The sequence below is a fragment of the Sus scrofa genome, chromosome 1 (assembly GCF_054392235.1).
Source record: "Sus scrofa isolate SSC_HxYL_T2T_F1_AM1 chromosome 1, Sscrofa_HxYL_maternal_Yorkshire_Landrace_v2.0, whole genome shotgun sequence".
Taxonomy (NCBI): Eukaryota; Metazoa; Chordata; class Mammalia; order Artiodactyla; family Suidae; genus Sus; species Sus scrofa.
Genome location: NC_139383.1, coordinates 180,357,066 through 180,380,246, shown reverse-complemented (window position 1 = coordinate 180,380,246; position 23,181 = coordinate 180,357,066). Strand labels below are relative to the sequence as shown.

Here is a 23,181-nt window from a genome sequence, read left to right as displayed (position 1 = left end):
TGGCCAGGATATGGAAGCAACCTAAGTATCCATCAATAGGTGAATGGTTAAAGAAAATATGGCATATCTATCTATCTATATCTATCTATCTAGTTTGGAATTATTACTCTGCCATAAAAAAGAATGCAATCCTGTCATTAGCAACAATGTGGATGGACTTAGAAGGTATTACACTTACTGAAATAAGTCAGAAATGTAAATACTCTGTTTTATCACTTGGATGCAGAATCTAAAAAATAAAACATTTATGTAACAAAGCAAACAAACTCATGGATAAAGAGAACAGACTAGTGGTTACCAGTTTGGGAGGAGGGGAACCATAGGGGTATGGGATTAAGAAATACAAACCACTGTGTACAAAATAAATTAGCAACTAGGATGTATTGTACAGCACAGGGCAATGTAGCCATTGTTATATAATAACTTTGAATGGAGTATAACCTATAAAAATGTTGAATCACTATGTTATATGCTTAAAGTAAAGTAGTATTGTAAATCAGCTCACTGTAATTAAAAAATGTTTGGAATAATATTTAATTTAGATGCTAATTTTTGTACTGCCTCAAGTTATTTAGAGATTATAGGAAGTATAATTTTGAGACATTCTTATCAGTAATAACTGCAGTATTAGGCTGATATTTATTACATGTATACTATTTTAACTTCAAACAACCAATCTCATTAGTTACGCTAAAGTTCTTTTTTTTACTGAGATGTAACATATAGTAAGGGCATAAGTAGTCAGTGTTCACAGTTTAAAAATTATATGTATAGGAGGTCCCATTGTGGCTCAGCAGGTTAAAAACCCAACAACATAGTGTCCACTAGGATGTGGCCTGGCCTCACTCAGTGGGATAAAAAGAGAAAAATTAAATAAATAAATAAGCAGGTATATACATATAACTTATTTCTCTTCCATCCAGATCGAGATATAGAATGTCATAGTTCCCGTCATGGCTCAGTGGTTAACAAACCCAGCTAGTATCCATGAAGACATGGGTTTGATCCCTGGCCTTGTTCAGTGGGTTAAGGATTTGATGTTGCCAGGAGCTGTGGTGTAGGTTGCAAATGTGGCTTGGATCCCATGTTGCTGTAGCTGTGGCGTAGGCTAGCTGCTATAGCTCCAATTTGATCCCTAGCCTGGGAACCTCCATATGCCATGGAGGCAGCCCTAAAAAGACAAAAAAGAAAAACAAAAAACGCAATATAGAATGTTTATAAAACTCCACAAGGCTTACTTTTGTGCCTGCCTCCACGGCTACTCCTCCCTTAAAGGGAATCATGCTTCTGAAGTTTATAACCATAGATTTATTTGTTCTATTTGCGAACTTCATATAAATGGGATAATTTTGTATCTTTTTGTATCTGCCTTTTTTTTCCACTTAGCGTTGTATCTGTGAGATTCAGTTTATTCTTTTTTAATGGTGTGTTGTCTTCCATTTACTTTTTTTTTTTTTTTTTTTGTCTTTTTTTAGGGCCACACCCTCGGCATATGGAGATTCCCAGGCTAGGGGTCGAATTAGAGCTGTTGCTGCTGGTCTATGCTAGAGCCACAGCAATGCCAGATCCAAGCTGCGTCTGTGGCCTACACCACAGCCCATGCAAACTCCAGATTCTTAACCCACTGAGCGAGGCCAGGGATCGAACCCGCAACCTCATGGTTCTTAGTCAGATTTGTTTCTGCTGTGCCGTGGCGGGAACTCCCCCCATTTACTTTATTGTTGATGTCATTTTGATTGTTTTCATTTTCAGGGGTATTTTATGAGTGAACTGGCAATGAACATTCTTGTTCAAATCTTTTAGTGGACATAATCCATTGATGGAGATTTGGTAGTATCCCATTATGATTTTGATTTGCATTTCTCTGATGACTAATGATACTGTATTAGTCAACTGCTACTTCTTTTTTTTCTTTTTATGGCCACACCTGGAGCATATGGAAGTTCCCAGGCCAGGGATCGAATCAGAGCTGCAGCCTCAGCAACACTGGGTCTGAGCTGCATCTTTGACCTATGCCACAACTTGTGGCAACACAGAATCCTTAACCCACTGAGTGAGGCCAGGAATTGAACCTACATCCTCACAGAGATAACACCAGGTCCTTAATCTGGTGAGCCACAACAGGAACTCCAAACTATCACTGTTTAATAAACAACCTGAAAATTGTAGTGGTGTACAACAGTAAGCATTTATTTGTTGGTCACAGTTTTGTAGGTCAGCTGGGACAGCCCCGCTCTGTGTATCTCATCTTTGTACTGGGACTGAGGCTAGTTGAAGCATGTTCTTATGGTGGTGGCACAAAGTACAGAAAGGCTTATCTAGCTTAGCACATATATTTCAAGACCTTGTTTTCATCATAACTGCTGACTCCCCATTCTCTACGTTAAGTCATGTGTCTTAGCTTAAATTCAAGGGATATGGGAAGGTATACTTCTGCAATGGACGTGAAGGTAAGTAGCGAATATTTCTGAACAGTAATCTAATCCACCAGAAATGTTTAGTTCTTTTTCATATCCTTATTGGCCATTAGGATATTCTCTTTTCTTAAGAACCAGGCTTCTATATATATTGTTGCTGGGCATGCTTACTGAATCGGCAACATTGATTACCTCCTTAAGAAATAACTGATTACTTGTTCATTTTTAAAGCCACCCACTGTCAAATTGCTGTTGAAAATAGTTCTCAAAGGAAGTGAAAGTGATGTGTATACATGAAAATAGAAAGTCAGTAGGAAGAACCTGTATGAATTTAATAAAAATGACTACCTTAAGCAATAAAAATGATTGCCACAATACTTGAATTAATGGGAATATGAATTTGTTTATTCCTTTAACAAATATGTTTTGAGCTGTGGATACCTTTAAAAAACATATAGTATGCAGCATTTAAAAATACAAATATTTACCTATCTAAATAAATTACATGTTTATATACAGATATACTTCATTTTATGACACTTTGCTTTATTGTCCTTCACAAATAATGCATTTTTTTACAAACTAAGACGGCAACCCTGCATTAGCAAGTTGATTAGCATTATTTGTCCACTAGCATGTGCTTACTTCATATCTCTGTGCCACATTTTGGTAATTCTCTCAATATTTCAAGCTTTTTCGTTGTTATGTTTGTTTTGATGATCTGTGATCAGTGATCTTTGATGTTAGTATTGTAATTGTTTTAGCATGCCACAAACCATGCCCATAAGATTCTGAACTTAATCAATGATTGTTGTGTGTGTTCTGGCTGCTCTACTGATTGGACATTCCCCCGTCTTTCTCCATTTCCTTGGGCCTCCCTGAGGTACAACAATATTGAAATTATGCCAATTAATAACCCTTTGATGACCTCTAAAGTGTTCATATGAAAAGAAGAGTCACATGTCTCTCACTTAAAATAAAAAACTAGAAATGATTAAACTTGGTGAGTAAGGAGTTCCCGTCATGGTGCAGTGGTTAACGAATCCGACTAGGAACCATGAGGTTGCGGGTTCGGTCCCTGCCCTTGCTTAGTGGGTTAATGATCCGGCGTTGCTGTGAGCTGTGGTGTAGGTTGGAGACGCGGCTCGGATCCAGCATTGCTGTGGTTCTGGCGTAGGCCGGTGGCTGCAGCTCCAATTGGACCCCTAGCCTGGGAACCTCCATATGCCGTGGGAACGGCCCAAGAAATAGCAAAAAAAAATAATAATAATTAAAAAAAAAATAAACTTGGTGAGTAAGACATGTCAAAAGCTGAAATTGGAGTTCTCTTGTGGCTCATCGGGTTAAGGATCTGGTGTTGCCACTGCTGCAGATCCAGTCGCTGCTGTGGCTTGGGTTCAATCCCTGGCCTGGAAACTTCTGCCTGCTGCGAGTGCAGTTAAAAAAAAAAAAGGCTGAAGGCTAAGCTAAGCCTCTTGCTTCAGTTAGCCAAGATGCAATTTAAAAGGAAAAGTTCTTGAAGGAAATTAAAAGTGCTACTCCAATAAAGAACATGAATAAGAAAGCAAAGGAGCCTTGTCGCTGATATGGAGAAAGTTTTAGTGGTTTGTGTAGAAGATCAGACCACTTACAACATTCTTTTAAGCCAAAGCCCAATCTAGAGCAAAGCCCAACTCTCTTCAATTCTGTGAAGATGGCAAAGGTGAGGATGAAGCCATATTGATAACATAAAAGTACACGGCAAAGCAGCAAGTGCTGATGTAGAATTTGCACCAAGTTTTCCAGAAAATCTAGTTAAGGTAATTAATGAAGGTCCCTATGCTAAAACAGATTTTCAATGTAGATGAAACAGCCTTCTATTGGAAGAAGATGCCATCTAGGATGATCATAGGTAAAGTCAATGTCTGTTTTCAGAGGACAGGCTGACTCAGCAGTTGATGTAGCTGGTAACTTGAAGTTGAAGCTCAGTGCTTACTGAACATCCAAAAATCCAAGGGCCCTTGAAAATTATGCTGAATCTACTCTGCCTGTGCTCTGAAATAACAAATAAAGCCTGTAACTGGAACATGGTTTACTGAATATGGTTTCCTTTCAAAATATTGCTGCTCATTGACAATGTACTTGGTCATCCAAGAGCTCTGATAGGAATGTATGAGATTAATGTTGTTCCCAGGCCTCCTGACACAGCATCCATTCAGCAGCCCATGGATCAAGGTGTAATTTGGACTTTCAAGTCTTACTATTTAAGAAGTACATTTCACAAGGCTATAGCTGTCAGAGATAGTTGTTCCTCTGATAGTTCTTGACAGAGTCAGTTGAAAACGTTTTGGGAAGGATTCACCATTCTAGATATTACTGAAAACAAAACAAAACAAAACAAAAGAAAAAAAGGAGTTCCTGTCGTGGCGCAGTGGTTAACGAATCTGACTAGGAACCATGAGGTTGCAGGTTCGATCCCTGCCCTTGCTCAGTGGGTCAAGGTTCCAGCGTTGCCGTGAGCTGTGGTGTAGGTCGCAGACGCGGCTCGGATTCCGCGTTGCTGTGGCTCTGGCGTAGGCTGGCAGCTACAGCTCCGATTCGACCCCTAGCCCGGGAACCTCCATATGCTGCAGGAGCGGCCCAAGAAATGGCAACAAAACAAAACAAAACAAAACAAAACAATAGATATTACTGAGAACATTTGTGATTCATGAGAAGGTGTCAAAATATCAAAATACACAAGAATTTGGAAGAAGCAGATTTCAGCCTTCATGGGTAGACTCTGAGGGGTTTAACACTTAAGTAGAGGAAATAACTGTAGATGTGGTAGAAATAGCAAGAGAATTAAAAGTGGAACTGAAGATGTAACTGAATTGCTGCAATTTCATGATAAAACTTGATTGGATGAGGAGCTGCTGCTTATGGAGGAAAAAAGTGGTTTCTTGAGGTCGAGTCTACTCCTGATGAGGATGCTGTGGTGATTATTAAAATGGCAACAGGGGATTTAAAATATTACATAAACTTAGTTGATGAAGCAGCGGCAGGATTTGAGAGGATTAACTCTAATTTTGAAAGAAGTTCTGTGGGTAAAATGCTATCAGATAGGACTGCATGTTACAGAGAAATCTTTTCCTTCCTTCCTTCCTTCTTTTCTTTTTTTTGGTCTTTTTGCTATTTCTTGGGCCGCTCTCGTGGCATATGGAGGTTCCCAGTCTAGGGGTCTAATCGGAGCTGTAGCCACCGCCCTACGCCAGAGCCACAGCAACGCGGGATCCGAGCTGCGTCTGCGACCTACACCACAGCTCACGGCAACGCCGGATCGTTAACCCACTGAGCAAGGGCAGGGACCGAACCCGCAACCTCATGGTTCCTAGTCGGATTCGTTAACCACTGCGCCACGACGGGAACTCCTGGTTAGCATTTTTTAAAGCAATAAAGTATTTTAAAATTGGATATGTGCATTTTTTAGGTGTAATGCTATTTATTACACACTTAATAGACTATAGTATAGTGTAAACACACCTTTTATGTGTAATGGGAAACCAAAAAATTGTTCTGCCTTGCTTTATTGTGGTGGTCTGGAACTGAAAATTGCAATATCGGAGTTCCCATTGTAGCTCACTAGGTTAAGAAACCGAATAATGTCCGTGAGGATATGGGTTCTATCCCTGGTTCTATCAATGGGTTAAGGATCTGGTGTTGCCCCAAAATGCAGCATAGGTTGCAGATACATCTCAGATGTGGCATTTCTGTGGCTATGGTGTAGGCCAGCAGGTCTGATTTGACCCCTAGCCTGGAAGCTTCCATATGCCACAGGTCCGCCCCTAAAGAGACAAGAAAAGAAAAAGAAAAAAACCCTGCAGTATCTCCAGGGTATATCTGTATGTGATTATACATTAGTATGGTGATAAATATATTTACCTCTGGAATACTTTAATTGTAAGAACTAAAAAATGAAGAAACATGAATATTAGCACTTTTTTTTTTTTTTCTTCCATGCCTGTGGCATGTGAAAGTTCCCAGGCCAGGGATCAAACTGAGCCACAGCAGTGTTCTAAAGGGCCACTGCAGTGACTGCCAGATCCTTAACACACTGAGCCACAAAAGAACTCTGAATATTAGCACTTAAATACCACTTTCCCCAAGTCATTTTGCTAAAATAAGTTCAAAATGTTTAATAGCTTTCTCCCTGTGAAATTTGTAGCAGTGCTCTGATCAGTAATGTTTTCTCATATAGACCCTACCTTGATAGCAGAATGTTCTTTTAAAATGTACTGGTGAGGGTTTTACTTTGAGTGAAGCTGTGGCAAAGTTAGATTTTTATTTTTTAGACACACATTTTTCTGATGCTATCCTTCTAGTCCTTTTGTTGCTGCATGATAATGTATGATCTTGCCTGCTAACATTCATCAACAGAATCCTATGATAAAGCAAGTATAAAAAGACACTTTTTTCTTCTTGAAAGAATAACTTTGAGTACTTGATAAAAAAAGTAAAAACAACAGTGCATGTTTTTTGAAAATTTTATTAGCACACAGATTACTACATTAAAAACTTTAGTTGTTTCTTTTTCTTTTCATTTTTTTAACTGAACTTCTAACTTAAAGGAAACTGTATTCCCTAACTGTTTTCTTCACCGTAGTTTTCCTCTATAATTAGTCTCTTCTAACTCGGTCCAGTGAATACATCATAAGCTTGCCTATTCCGAACCACACCCTACTGACCACAGCAACTGTCTCACCACATTGTTTTTCTCTGTTAGCATATACTTTTGAAATAACTGCTTTGGGATAAGGCATAAAAAGAATATTAAATAATTTTCTTTATGAAAAATACAGCAATATCTGATTGCTATGTAAGTGCCACTAATGTAATTAATTCTTTATATGCATAGTTTTACTTTATTTTCACAATTAGTCATATATTATTTCCACGTATTTATGGAGTAATCCTTTTTTCTCTGCTGACTTGAAATCTTTATCATGTATTTTATGGATTTTTTTTTTCCCTTTAAGCCTTAATTTTCTGTTTTGAAAGGTAATAGTTTTTTTTTCCTGTCTCAGAGAATTACTGTTCAAGTCAAATGAAGTATTGTATGTCAAACTTACTTTTGGTGAAAATTATAAAAGGAAAATTTGAAGATTTCTCAAAAGCCTAATATTTTGGTCCATTTATATATATGTGTGTGTGTATGTCTTTATATACAATTTTATGTTTTATGTCTTTTCATTTGATGTCATCACTTGCCATATTTCTGCATGGTTGGCATTACAGTTATCTTTCATTATCCAAATCTGTTTAATTTTTCAGTTTTGATAGTTAATTTGGATGTCTGAGGCTACTGCCTTATTTGAATTTATTTAGTTACCCAAGTGGATAGCAAATAGTATGATAGAGAAGGAAGTATCAAAAAGTATATTCAGGGGAGTTCCCGTCGTGGCGCAGTAGTTAACGAATCCGACTAGGAACCATGAGGTTGCGGGTTCGATCCCTGGCCTTGCTCAGTGGGTAAAGGATCTGGCGTTGCCGTGAGCTGTGGTGCAGGTTGCAGACGCGGCTCGGATCTTGCATTGCTGTGGCTCTGGTGTAGGCTGGCAGCTACAGCTCCTATTGAACCCCTAGACTGGGAACCTCCATATGCCATGGGAAGCGGCCCTCGAAAAGGCAAAAAGACAAAAAAAAAAAAAAAAGTATATTCAGGGAGTTCCCATTGTGGCTCAGTAGGTTAAGAACCTAACATAGTGTTCATGAGGATTCAGGTTTGATCCCTGGCCTTGCTCAGTGGGCCAAAGATCTGTTGTTGCTGCAGGCTGTGGCATAGGTTGCAGATGTGGCTCAGATCCTGTATTGCTGTGGCTGTAGCGTAGGCCAGCAGCTGCAGCTCTGATTCGATTCCTCTAGCTCAGAAACTTCAAATGCCACAGGTGCAGCCATTAAAAAAAAAAAAAATATATATATATATATATATATTTATAAAATATCCATATATATACACATATATACACATATACCCACACACACAAATATATTTGGATCCTGAGTTTATATGGTGAATATAAGGAATTTGTTCAACAAGGTGTACCTATATGATCAAAGAAGTTTGATCTGAATGAACTGAACATGTTGTAGTGGTTTCTTTTGATCTTAGAGAACAGAAACCCAACTCAAAGTGGCTTAGGGAGTAAAAGGGAGTTGATTGGCACACTTAACAAGGAAGTTCAGTGGTTGAGTTTATATGACGCTGAGCTGGATTCAGTGGCTCAAACAATGTTGATAAGGCTTTACTGTGTGTATTAGTTCATTTCTTTTACTTCAGAAAGGCTTCCTCTCTGCATTCAGGGAAGATGGCTGCCAGTAATTCTAGGTTTACATCATTCTAGATTAGCAGACCTCGTAGGGAAAAAAAACAAAACAAAACTTTTTTCCTAATAGTCACAGGCAAGTTTCCAATAAGAATCCCAGTAAACTGCCACTGTTGCTAAGTGGGGGATGGAATAAATTGGTAGCCTAGGCCTGGTCTCAACTCACTGCGGTATGACATCACATCCATACAGATTATGTCAAATGATAAGGAAGGAGTAATTCTTCAAGGGAAAACAGTACTTTCACCAGAAGAAGGTATAGATTACTTACTAAGCAGACTAAACCAATAGGTGTCCATGTACCTATGTTTCAATGTGTCATACAGTAACCCATTTGTTTTGCACCCTTTCTTTAGTTGAAATACTACAAGATGTTTTTCAGCACCAAATTTGACTTTTAGTTGGCATTGATCTCTGTAGGTTAAAATTGGGCTCCTTCGTGTTCCTGCTGTGGTGCAGCAGGTTAAAGATCAAGTGTTGCAGCAGCTATGGCGTAGATGACAGCTGTGGCTTGGATTCTGTGCCACAGGTGCAGCCAAAAAAAATTGATTGGGCTCCATATACCCTCTAGTAATGAAGATCAGTTAACATGTATTTTTTTTTTTTTTTTTGGTCTTTTTTTCCTTTTCTAGGGCCGCTCCTGCAGCATATGGAGGTTCCCAGGCTGGGGGTCCAATCGGAGCTGTAGCCACCAGCCTACACAACAGCCACAGCAACGTGGGATCCAAGCTGCATCTGCGACGTGCACCACAGCTCACAGCAGCACCAGATCCTTAACCCACTGAATGAGGCCAGGGATCAAACCTGTATCCTCATGGATATTAGTCGGGTTTGTTAACCACTGAGCCATGATGGGAACTCTCTTTTTATTTAAATTAAATTTTTTTTTTTTTTTTTTTTTTTGCTGTGTCTTGGGGGCTGCACCTGGGGCACATGGTGGTTCTCAAGGCTATGGGTCAAATTGGAGCTGCAGCTGCTGACCTGTGCCACAGTCAAAGCAATGCCGGATCTGACCTGTGTCTGTGACCCATACCACAGCTCATGGCCCTGCTGGATTCTTAACCCACTAAGCAAGGCCAGGGAATCAAATCCACGTCCTCATGGATACTAGTTGGGTTCATTACCGCTGAGCCACAATGGGAACTCCCAAGAGTTAGGATTTTTTGTTTTAGGAGATGTAATCAGCATGATTCTTAGGCCTCTTTTTATTGAGTATCAGAAAGCAGTGATTGTGTAACATGACTTCTAAATATTTCACATCTTATGTTACAGTTCTTCTGCCATGAGAATGATTTGTGCAGTCTTGAACACATACTATCCATGCTGATGGGACAGGATCCAATATGAATATAAATGATGGAGGAAGACGACGCTTTGAGGATAATGAACATACATTACGTATATATCCTGGGACAATTTCAGAAGGGACGATCTACTGTCCAGTTCCTGCCAGAAAAAACTCCACAGCTGCTGAGGTGATTGACTCTCTGATAAACAGACTTCATCTTGACAGAACAAAATGTTATGTTTTAGCAGAGGTAAAGGAATTTGGTGGAGAAGAATGGATACTCAACCCAACAGACTGTCCAGTTCAGCGAATGATGTTGTGGCCCCGAATGGCTCTGGAAAATCGCCTGAGTGGAGAGGACTACCGCTTTCTTCTGAGAGAAAAAAACCTTGACGGATCAATCCATTATGGTAGTCTTCAGTCATGGCTTCGGGTCACAGAAGAACGTCGCAGGATGATGGAACGGGGTTTTCTTCCACAGCCTCAACAGAAAGACTTTGATGATTTATGTAGCTTACCTGATTTAAATGAGAAAACTCTCTTAGAAAACCTACGCAATCGCTTTAAGCATGAAAAAATTTACACTTATGTTGGCAGTATTCTAATAGCTATTAACCCATTCAAGTTTCTTCCTATTTATAACCCCAAATATGTCAAAATGTATGATAACCATCAGTTGGGAAAACTTGAGCCTCACATTTATGCTGTGGCTGATGTAGCTTATCATGCCATGCTTCAGCGCAAAAAGAATCAGTGTATCGTGATTTCAGGAGAGAGTGGTTCTGGGAAGACTCAAAGCACAAACTTTCTTATTCATCACCTTACTGCCCTCAGTCAGAAAGGATTTGCCAGTGGAGTGGAACAAATTATTCTTGGAGCTGGACCAGTACTTGAGGTAAGTGTTAGCAATACTTTTGTTACTCTTAAACATTTTTAAAAAGAATTAAAAATTTTTAGATGTGAGAAAATAAAATGAAACTAAAGAGAAGTGTAGGCATTTTTAGTTATTTACCAAAGAAAACTGGAAGATGGGAAAGCAAAAAAGGTATTGTGGAAGATTGAAAGATGTGTCAGTGGCATTAATTTTTCAAAGGATGTCTTTGGACCATAGCAATGCAAAGGAAAGAGATGATTGGAGTCATATATATCCCCCTGTAAAGGGAGATGGCAGGGACAGGACTCTTGTCTGTAAGTGGATTGTGGAAGTAGATAGTTGAGGAAAACATTCTTGTCAACATATTTGTATCTTTGCAACCCTAAAATCTGTGCCTAGCATTGAAATTCTAAGGGTTCATTTTTGAAAATGTAGAGAATATGGGAAAATAGTTTTTTATGTTAGATGTTATACTGTGAAGGGTAGAAAGGAAAAAATACACTATTTGTTTTAGAGTTGAAATATTAATGTTTTTTGAAAGAGATTTTGTGAGGTATAATTGAGATATACTACATTGCACATATTTAAAGTGTATACTTTGATAAATTAGTATATACCCATTAAACCACTTCAGGCACAATATTGAATGTAACTGTCATCCCTAAAGTTTTCTTATATCCCTTTGTAGTGCTGCTCTCTCACTTCATCTAGCCCACTCTTCTATAAGAAACCACTTTATGTACTTTCTGTCACTGTAGGTTAGTCTGTATATTCTACAATTGTATATAAATGGAATTATATACTATGTACTGTATGTGTTTGACTCTTCTCACTCGGTGTAATTATTTTGAGATTCATCTATGTTTTGTTTGTGTGTGTCAATAATTCATTCTTTATGCTGAGGTAGTATTCCATTGTATGGATATATTACACTTTGTTTATCCACTCACCTGTTGATGGACATATAGGTTGTTTCCAGTTTTTGGCTATTGCACATAAAGTTATATTCCACATGAAGTTTTTATGTGGACATACACTGTTCTTTTTCTTGTGTAAATACCTAGGAGTGGAATGACTGGGTCCTGTGATAGGTATATGCTTAACTTTTTTCTTTTTTGATTTTTTTTTTATCATACTTGATTTACAATGTTCTGTCAATTTCTGCTATACAACAAAGTAAGCCAGTTATACATATACATATACATTCTTTTTCTCACATTATCCTCCCATCATGTTCCATCACAAGTGATTGGATAGGGTTCCCTGTGCTGTACAGCAGGATTATTGCTTATCCATTCTACATGTAATAGTTTGCATCTACTAACCCCAAACTCCCAGTCCATCCCACTCCCTCCCCCTCCCACTTGGCAACCACAGGTCTGTTCTCCATGTCTATGAGTTTGTTTCTTTTCAGTAGATAGGTTCATTTGTGCCATATTAGATTCCAAATGTAAGTAATATCAATATGGTATTTGTCTTTCTCTGTCTTCATTTAGTTGAGAATCTCTAGTGCCATCCATGTTGCTGCAAATGACATTATTTTGTTCTTTTTTATGGCTGAGTAGTATTCCATTGTGTATAGGTACCACATCTTCTAAATCTATTCATTTGTTGTTGGATGTTTAGTTTGTTTCCATATCTAGGCTGTTGTGAATAGTACTGCAATGAACTTAAGGGTGCATGTATCTTTTTGAATGAAAGTTTTGTCTGGATATATGCCCAGGAGTTGGATTGCTGGATCATATGGTAGTTCTGTAAGTTTTGTGAGGTACCTCCATACTATTTTCCATAGTGGTTGTAGGAAGCATATGTATTTTTTGTTCTTTCTTAAAATAGTACTCTGGTTTTATTTTAAGTAGGTGTAATAAAATGTAGTACATTATGCAGTGAAACTTTATTTCATTTATACTGTTCTAAAAGTGTAATTACTTTGATGTAATTATTCTTTTCCCTTAGCTCTTTGTCATTTTTCAGGTTAGCAAGATTTAAGAAATAAATATGTATAAACATATTAAGAAAATTTGCTGACTCTAGAATGGGAAAGTGAAATCTGAATTTTAATGAGCAATAAGTTTTTAAAATTAAGATTTATTGTACTGAATAGCAGGCAATACTATCTACTTGGTTTTATTTCAAATATTTACTTTATCTGAAGTTATAAGCCTTTCTACTATCTCTTTAACATTTTTTTTCTCTTTGAGCTGACCTAAACAGGATTTCCCATTTAAAAAAAATGAAATTAATGAGAACTATTTATTTTGACAGGCCTTTGGAAATGCAAAGACAGCTCATAATAACAATTCAAGTCGTTTTGGAAAGTTTATTCAAGTAAATTACCAAGAAACGGGCACTGTACTTGGGTAAGTAGCAGTAGTAGGCTTTGAAACATGTTTATATATTTACGATAGCCTCTTCACAAATGATAAGTTGCTATTATTTATTTATTTATTTACTTTTTAGGGTCGCACCTTCGGCATATGGAGGTTCCCAGGCTAGGGGTCTAATTGGAGCTGTAGCTGCCGGCCTACGCCACAGCCACAGCAACTCTGGATCTGAGCCGCATCTGCAACCTACACTACAGCTCATGGCAATGCCAGATCCTTAATCCACTGAGAAGGCCAGGGATCGAACCCACAACCTTGTGGTTCCTAGTAGGATTCGTTTCCACTGTGCCACGACAGGATTTCTGCTTTTACTTTTTTAATTAAACACTTAAAAAAAAATGTTTTTGGCTGTATTTGCAGCATCTGGAAACTTCCAGGCTAGGGATCAAACCCATGCCACAGCTGTAATCAGAGCCACAGCAGTGACAACACTGGTCCCTTAACCTGCTCAGCCACAAGGGAACTCCTGTTCATTTGCTTTTTAATAATAGTGATATTGGTGTTTGTATTAAATTGTTTTCTTTTCAGCTACTTTTTCTTTTGTAAAAGTTCAGACCTGAGAAGGGTTCTAAGAGTAGTGTAATACCAGTACACCCTTAACTTAGATTTATTGTTAGCAATTGTATACATTTTTTTTTATATTTCTATATTTGTACATCCTATACACTGTTTTTTAAAACTGTTTTTGAGTAAGGTGGGCATGTAACTTGACCCCCTAATTAATATATTTCCTAAAGCAACCACAGTAATGTTTTCAACATAATACTATTTTATATTTAAGATATTTAATTTTGGTGTAATAATAATTCTTATTATACAGTCTATAATCAGAGTCCTGTGATTATGCCAGCAATATTTCTTTTAACTTTTTTTTGAATTGATAAACTATTTTTAGGACAGTTGTAGGTTTATGCCAAAAATTAGTAGAAGTATAGAGGGTTCCCATTTATCTCTTTACCCTATCCCCTGGATTCCCCTATTAAAATATTGATTTTATTAGTGTGTTCCATTTGTGGTTTACCTTGAATGGGCTTTGGCAGATGTATAAAGATCAATATTCACTGTTACGATATTATATAGAATAGTTTCCTTAAAAATCCTCTGTGCTCCACCTGCACACCTGAACACCCTTCCCACCCACTAACCTTTGGTAACCACTGTAGCCACTGAACTCAGTGTATTGAGCCTGGAAAAATAATGTCTGCATCACAGGAGGGTCTTGTGTCTCGTGTTTTGAACTTTGGATTTCATTTTGCTTTATTGAAAGCAAAAAAAAAAAAAGTCTTAGGAGTTTATGAATTTAAACATATGGATGACACTTACTCTAGATAGTAATTTTTATACTTTTGTACCTTCTCTGTATCTATCTACTTTAAATTAATTTTTATTACTTATATCACCAATTGTGTTTTTCTTCTAGTGCCTATGTTGAAAAGTATCTACTGGAGAAGTCCAGACTTGTTTATCAAGAGCATAATGAACGGTACATATTTCAATTTGTATAATTAGATCAAATTGCCATTTGTATCATGCAGATTGACTTTTCAGATCTTTAATTCCATTTACACTATGCATAGCTTTATATATAGTTGCTATTTTTTTTTGTCATGAGCAGAATACTATAATCCTTTAAAGAGGCTGCTCAGAGATTTTTTAAGTATATAAAACTGTTATCTTTTCTAAATTCTAGGCAAACTATCAGAACAGGAAACAGTACTATCTGAGGTGGCATCTTTTTGTGAACTTTGCGTGAGCATTGTGCCTTTGGACCTTTTGCTATGTCTTAGTGTTCTTTTTCTAATTTGAGAAAATTTTTAATAAAGCTCTTAATTTCATTATACTGTTTGAGGTATATAGCATTTCAGAGATGACCTATATATATAACTTCCTTCAAATGAAGAAGCCAAATATCAGAGGGTTAAATGATTTGCTTTGTGAGACAAAATTAAGAGCCAGAGTTTGAAGTTAAACCTACATTCAAATATTGGCTATACTTTGGGCATCTCACCTCACTCCTCTGCTTCTTAGATATTTATTCCTATTTTAGAGGTGGAAAGCTATCCTATAGTTATTTAGAGGATTAAATGAAATAACACATAAAAGTGTTTAGTGTAGTCCTTATATATAAAAAGGTTCAGTAATTAAACATTATTATAATGAATTACCTGCAGGGTTAGGCCTAGGACTTAGATTTTGCTGTTAATTTTTTTGTGGCTACCTGATGAGGAAATCTGAATTACAGGTCAGAGAACATACTTGGTATGATTTTAATCCCTTTAAATTTATTGAGACTTGTTTTATCATCTGACATGTCTATCCTGGAGAATGTTCCATGAGTACTTAAGAAAATATGTATCCTGCTGTTGTTGGATGGAGTATTCTACAGATGTCTACATTTAGTTGCTATTTAGAATCTTTCAGGTCCTCTTTTTCTTTGTTAATCTTCTGTCTAGTTCTGTTTCTTATTGAAAGTGGATATTGAAATATCTCAGCATTATTGTTGAATTGTTTAATTATTTTACTATTTCTCTCATGTATTATGGGATTCTGTTTTTAGATGCATTTATGTTTAGAATTGTTACATACTCTTGAGATTGGCCTTTTTGTCATTATAAAATAGCCTTTACATCTGATAAGACAATTTTAAAAAAATTTTATTGGAGTATAGTTGACTTACAATGTTGTATTAGTTTCACATGTACAGTGAAATGAATCAGTTTTTTATGTATCACAATTTTTGCCTTAGTCTGTTTTATCTTTTGTTTACCATTTTGTTGAAAGTTGGATATTGTAAGTAATAATTGAACATTTAAAATAATCTTGTGGCAGCTCTAGAAATGAACTCCTTCCCATCGAGGTTTGTGGTTGTTACTTTTGTTTCTGCCGTTTATTTTGTGAGCTTTCTGAGCTAATTCAAAGTCTATTTTCTTCTGCAACTGTAGCCATTGAAGTATTGGCTTGGTTAGCTTAGTTGTCAGCTAATGATTGAACAGAGTTCCTTAAATAAGCTTGGAAACAGTAAGTCTCCTAGTCTTTGCCTCCAGGCTCTCTGTGTGTATTAGGCTATGACTTCTAACACCCAGGTAGGCATTTTATAGTTCTGCCTTAGCTTTTATTTCCTGCATGTGCAGACATTAAAGGTTCATGATAGGTGAGAGCTTAGTATCTCCTCTTGTGTTTGCTGAGAGTGGACATGCAGCCCCGGGCATGGGCACAACCTTATGCATGCACATGACCTTCTAGATTCGCAGGAACAGATCGGAGCTTTTCAAAGCCTATGTGGAAATCTCATTTCCCAGCTTTTTCCTTTTTCCTTTTGTTTGGTCTTTTTGCCTTTTCTAGGGCCGCTCCCGTGGCATATGGAAGTTCCCAGGCTAGGGGTCTAATGGGAGCTGCAGCCGCTGGCCTATGCCAGAGCCACAGCAACGTGGGATCCAAGCCGCATCTGCAGCATACACCACAGCTCACGGCAACGCCGGATCGTTAACCCACTGAGCAAGGCCAGGGATCGAACCTGCAACTCCGTGGTTCCTAGTCAGATTCGTTAACCATTGCTCCATGACGGGAACTCCCTCCAGCTTTTTCCTTTAAGTTTTTTGATTAGCCTGCTCTTTGCCCCAACATAATGTATTCATTGCTTCAGGCTGCTGCTGTCTTCAAAAATTTCTATAATTGTTTCCTACAAATGACTGTGGGGCAAAGACTTTTATACTGGGCTAACTCTGAGTTGGGTCAGATAAAGATAGTTTTGAAAATGGCTTCTTCCAGAGAACTACCAGGCAGTTCAAACGATGATACTTCTCAGGCAATGAGGCTATGAATGAACCCCAGCTCTCTTCTATTCTCTTTTGGAGGCTGCCAGGCTTCTGGTGTCTACTTCAGTTGTAAGCTGTTAGTATTGAAGGCTACCGTAGATTTGATAAGCAGGAGATGGAGTAGAGCATGTTAAAACATCACCAAGCTTTAGTTTTCACTGAGATTCATTGTTTTTCTTATGTAAACACTCTCTGGATTGCTCTAAAATTTGCTTAATTTCTAGGGTTAATTCTGACAAATTTACCAATTTTGTAATCTGTGGAAGAGAGACTTTTCAGAAGTATTTACTATATTTTTGCCTTCAACTTTCTCTTTTGTATTCAGCATACAAATAATATTTTATTTTGTAGTACTTGATATTGAATTTATCGCCTTTGTATTTAAAAAATGAAGCAAAGCTGAGTTTTACCTATTAATGTTTGCTTTTTTGTTTTTCCTGTTAAATGATAACCATACACCATATTCATTATAAAGCCATACTTCTTTTTACTTGTTTCCAACAGGAACTATCATGTATTCTATTACCTTCTGGCAGGAGCAAGTGAAGAAGAGAGATTAGCATTTCATCTTAAACAACCAGAAGAATATCATTATCTCAATCAGGTGAGAGTTTATGCAAAGCCTTTTGAAATATAGGTTGTTATTAAATTTTAGGTCTTGAGAAGCTTTTTTTTCATAGTACTTTCCATAGTACTTTTTCTTATTATTTCCAAAACCTGGTTGATAGTGGATATTAACTAGCATTTCATGTATAGAGTCTAAAAATTTATGTGATGCAGTTCTCAAATTTAAAAATTATTATTCTTATATGAATTGTAAAAGATTATTTTTATGTGTGCCTTTTGCTTTTTGTGAGACTCTTTAGGAGAATAATAAACTGTTTATAGGTACCTGTAATTTAGGAAAATGGTTTACTCTTTCCAAAATGATTTACCTTTTACGGATCACAGCATGTTAAATGTTACTAATGGTTAATGTTTGCCCTTGACAAAGGATTACTGATGCATGTTTTGAAGTCTAATACATTGACCTCTTTGCATGATATTATGATAACTGATTTAGAGTGTGATTATTTATATAATTTAATGATTGATCCCATTAACCATTTAATACGAAAATTTGTCAAGGAAGTGACTTAGAGAATTTGTATTGTACCTTTAACCTCAGAATTCAGCACTAAACATCCATTATAAGGAGTAATTCTCGCAACTTTTCATTGCTTTGGTTTCTCCAATTTTATTTCTCATAGTAACCCAAATCCTAGAACCAATGATAATGGAACTGGTCTGACAGTAGATCATGTAAATAACAGATTGCCTCCCCCAATTTTTTTTTTTTTTTTGTCTTTTTGCTATTTCTTTGGGCCGCTCCTGCGGCATATGGAGGTTCCCAGGCTGGGGTTCGAATCGGAGCTGTAGCTGCCAGCCTACGCCCGGAGCCACAGCAATGCGGGATCTGAGCCGCGTCTGCAACCTACACCACAGCTCACGGCAACGCCAGATCGTTAACCCACTGAGCAAGGGCAGGGACCGAACCTGCAGCCTCATGGTTCCTAGTCGGATTCGTTAACCACTGCGCCACAACAGGAACTCCTCCCCCAATTTTTTAAATTGCTTGAGGTAAGATGTAATGTCTATGGAAAGAAATTCCTTTACGGCAATTTAAAAAATCCTTACGAAGGTTTTCATAAGAAAATTTGACACTTTGATGGTGGCACTAAGATTTTACTGTGTATTTAGGGTTATGAAATTAGCATCTCAGAGTTTTTAACAAGATATAAAGCACACTGTATAACTGATACTTTGTTTTGTTTTGTTTTGTCTTTTCTAGGGCTGCACCCACAGCATATGGAGGTTCCCAGGCTTGGGGTCTAATTGGACCTGTAGCCACTGGCCTACACCACAGCCACAGCAATGCTGGATCCTTAAACCACTGAGTGAGGCCAGGAATCGAACCCACAACCTCATGGTTCATAGTCGGATTCATTAGCCACTGAGCCACAACGGGAACTCCCTAACTGATACTTTCTGATAATTTTGAAACTACATATTTATATAAACAGACATAACTTTGTATTACTGTATTGAGAATTTAAAAATTATTTAAAAATGTCACTTCTGATATATTACTAGGCATTTTTACTGTATTTAATTAAGTATATTTAAAAAATAATTGATTTAGCTTCTGAGTTTTTTCCCTTCCCTATTTAAACTGTTTGTCTTATATTTGGGGTGATTAAATAATTTCCTTTTTAAAAAGTAGTAATTTCCTATAAATGAGCTGATAATTGTTAGTATTAGAGAAATCCAGAGTTTATTACTGTTCTTTCAGATTTTTTTTTTTTTTTGTATTCAGTGGCCGTACCATACATATTCTTGTCATAAGGTCAGTTATTCAGAGACTGTGGGACTCAGCAGTTACTATATAAATTTCAGAATCATTGAACAATAACACGTATGGATTGGTTATACTAATATGTGATCTCCCAGAATCTGAATGTTGACTAGTTGTTTCTTGTTTTGTCCTACTATACCAATTAACTTTTTTGGATAACAACAGTGCTGCCCGAACTCTATACCTAAGAGATGATTAAAGAAGTGTAGTAATCATAACTTCTACCTAACTAATCTGCCTTACTTTCAGATAACAAAGAAACCCCTCAGACAGAGCTGGGATGATTATTGCTATGACTCTGAGCCGGTCAGTACAAGTACCTAAATATTCTGTGTTCCTGTTAAAGGACCCTCACTTTGCTCATTTGCATCTACCTTGCAAGTTAGTTAGAAAGAAAATCAGCTGATATACAAAGAATCTAGGAGAGGAGATAAATCATTGTTTAATTTATTTGTTTGTGTATGGTTTATTGATTAAAAACCAGTCAATTTATCTTTTTTTTTTTGGATATTTTTGCTAACGTTTAGACTATATTCAGTATTTATTTTGACAGACAGTAAATTGATTGCATTCCTGATTTCTGCACTGATATGAATCCTTATGAACTACATGAGTTTTTTCCCTTGAGATTTATTTTTCTTTTTCAATTCTTTTTTAGTAGTTTTATTACTAAATAGTACTTATTGTTTATTTTTAAAAGTTACGTCCTTCCTGTTCTATGTGTCAGTTAACAGTCTTTTCATATAATGAATGCATTTTTTTCAATCACAAGAGAGGCTGTGGCCTTCATGTATTTTTCGAAAAATTAAGAATTGAAATTTCTGTAAGTAAGATTATCTTGTATTTTAAATTGAGTAATTAAGGGCATATATGCTACAATGTAAAATGAGTAGGTAAATTTAGCTTTATTTGTTATGTTTTGTAAGAACAAGTTTGTAATTATTAGAAAGAACATAAAAAGCTTTTTCCTTCAGTTTGCAATTAGGTCTGATGTGAAGGCTACAAACATGTACTCGTCTATAACTATTCATTAACTAATAACTAATTTATTAACTATTCCTCCTGGAAACATAACATGTCTTAATTCCTTGCTTTAAATAGTTATCACTTTAATTCTCACTGTGTGTATTTATAAACTCCACTAATTGCAAACCAAGCCTGTTTTAGAGTTGAGAAGGATTAGTAATTATGACATTACTTTTTCCCTTAGGTTTAATTCCATTACCATTTCTTAATAAATCAAATAATTTTTGGTTTCAGATTTAACATTTTGGAAAATAAATTTTAAACGTTTAAATTTAGAGAGACTGATAAACTTTAGTAGGAACATTTTATGCTATTTTGCCACTTTTGAGAAGATTCCATCTTTTGCTTAGTACACCAAGTGATTGTATACTTCATTGGGAAGGAGATAGGAGACTGGGAAATTCACATGGCAAACGTAAGCTTGATTGCCTGTACAAAGCTTATAGTGAAATTGTGAACTAGTCTGCTATTTAATTCTTAAGAATTTTGGGGCTGTGAAGTAGACAAACCTGACTTTTGCATACGTGGCTTATCTACTTCTAGTTTTGAGAACCCGAGCACGTTTTCTTTTGTTTCCACCACTTATCTGGGGGGATAATAATGGCCTTTAACTTTTGTGAGTGTTAAATTAGTGCATCTAAAGAGCTTGATAGATTGTTTAGTACTTATTAAGTGCACAATAAGTATTTCCACCATTACTGCCACCATTGAAAGCGTCATTACCCGTCTTTTCCTTTTAGAGGAACTTTGTAGGCAGACTGTACTACTCCCTTAACATTACATTCATCACTTTCCTCACATTTATTGTGTTTTCAAATTTATTATAATCTTATAATTTGAATTTTGATTAATTTCTATTGCTTTTTCTTGCAAGTTAATTAACAAGCAAGAATTCTGACTGCAGAAGCAGTCTGACTGCTGAGGATCTTTTGCTTTATTCTTTCCTCTTAGGTCCTCCTCATAGTATATTTGGGGGCAAACTAAACTTTGTTTTCCTCTGAGTTACTAGAACTTCTGTGACTAGCACTATAGGAAGAGGATTTGAGGATATTTTTGCAGTTTGTGCTGTATTTTTTATCATACATTGTATGGAATTGTATAAATGATCCTAAGGGGGGACTTTGTTGTTGCCCATTATATGGTAATTTAATTCCTTTAAAGGTTATCCTTTTTTTTTTGCTATTTTAGGGCTGCACTTGTGGCATATGGAAGTTCCCAGGCTAGGGATCGAATTGGAGCTACACCTGCCAGCCTGCGCCACAGCCACAGCAACATGGGATCCAAGCCACGTCTGCAGCCTATACCACAGCTCACGGCAATGCTGGATCCTTAACCCAGTGAGTGAGGCCAGAGATTATATGTGGCAAGTGACTCTCATATTGATGCATATGTAGAACACATTTAGCAATGTGTAATAATGGTAATAATCTATTCAAATGGTTTTACCTTAAAGCTGGTCCTGAATAACTTCAGTAATATCAAAGGTTAGTTTTACCTAATCTTAATATTTTTCTGAACCAAGCTTTGAAAGATTTTAGGGCCCAGCCATAAGGCCTAGTTTGGTGATAATTGCCATAATAGGTTTCAGGATGCTATTAGTCCATCATGCTGTGGAGAGATTAGAACATACTATCGCATTGAGACCAAGCTCCCATCCTGGTCATTACTACCTTTATAGGAACCAAACTATTTTTATAGCACCCGTCGTCCCATTTTCTGTGAAGTAGACCTGCTGCAGTACTTTTAGGGATCTTTATGCAACTTGGACTAGAGCCTTTGAATCCATAATTGTTTCCTTTTTCTGTAAGTATTTCTATAGCACAAAGATTCATAACTCCTATTCAATATCCAACAATTTATTTTTTGTTGTTGTTGTTTTTGGTCTTTTTTTTTTTTTTGTCTTTTTAGGGCCACACCTGCGGCATATGGAGGTTCCCAGGCTAGCGGTCTAATTGGAACTGTAGCCGATGGCCTATGCCACAGCCACACCAGATCCAAGCTGTGTCTGTGACCTACACCACAGCTCATGGCAATGCCAGATCCTTAACCCACTGAGTGAGGTCAGGGATCAAACACGCAACGTCATGGTTCCTGGTTGGATTCGTTAACCGCTGAGCTACGACGGAAACTCCTCAGTAGCCAACATTTTATAAATTTATGGTCACTCCCTCAAATAACTGCCTTTTTGACTGTATGCCAGTCTAATATGAGGTGTCTTACATGTTGTACAACTCATTTGCATATATTTTTCCATTTAAAAGCTCCTTAACATCCATATTATGTTTGATCATTGGTTGTGGTTAGTACCTTTCATACAAGAAGCAACTGTGGCTCAGAATTTAAATGACTTTTCCCATGGTGATGAAGCAAGTTAAATAGTGTAAATTGGAATTCGTATTAGGCTATATTCTTTTTTTTTTTTTTTTGTCTTTTCTCCTTTTCTTGGCCTGTTCTTGGGGCATATGGAGGTTCCCAGGCTAGGGTCGAATCGGAGCTGTAGCCGCCAGCCTACACCAGGGCCACAGCAACGTGGGATCCGAGCCGTGTCCGCAACCTACACCACAGCTTACGGCAACGCTGAATCCTTAACCCACCGAGCAAGGCCAGGGATCAAACCTGCAACCTCATGGTTCCTAGTTGG

The 23,181-nt window shown here is 37.1% G+C and overlaps 2 protein-coding genes and 1 long non-coding RNA gene across 52 annotated transcripts in view; all 3 read left to right on the top strand.

The window, feature by feature from the left end:
* Window positions 1-23,181, top strand: part of LOC146406890 (uncharacterized) — a 994,549-nt gene that overhangs the window by 231,069 nt on the left and 740,299 nt on the right. The gene's annotated exons all lie outside the window — the stretch shown is intronic.
* LOC100627175 (GRAM domain containing 2-like) overlaps window positions 1-23,181 on the top strand; it is a 464,606-nt gene that overhangs the window by 102,273 nt on the left and 339,152 nt on the right. The gene's annotated exons all lie outside the window — the stretch shown is intronic.
* Window positions 1-23,181, top strand: part of MYO9A (myosin IXA) — a 226,668-nt gene that overhangs the window by 27,213 nt on the left and 176,274 nt on the right. For 30 of the 50 annotated variants that reach the window (XM_084979706.1, XM_084979695.1, XM_084979760.1 and 27 more), the window contains exons 2-6: window positions 10,031-10,941; window positions 13,186-13,280; window positions 14,725-14,787; window positions 17,624-17,723; window positions 19,764-19,820. In XM_084979706.1, the coding sequence (XP_084835832.1) occupies window positions 10,102-10,941; window positions 13,186-13,280; window positions 14,725-14,787; window positions 17,624-17,723; window positions 19,764-19,820 (1,155 nt within the window). In that variant the 5' untranslated portion in view covers window positions 10,031-10,101. The remainder of the gene's footprint in view (window positions 1-10,030; window positions 10,942-13,185; window positions 13,281-14,724; window positions 14,788-17,623; window positions 17,724-19,763; window positions 19,821-23,181) is intronic. The other 20 variants (XM_084979663.1, XM_084979645.1, XM_084979819.1 and 17 more) reach the window with 1 other exon arrangement.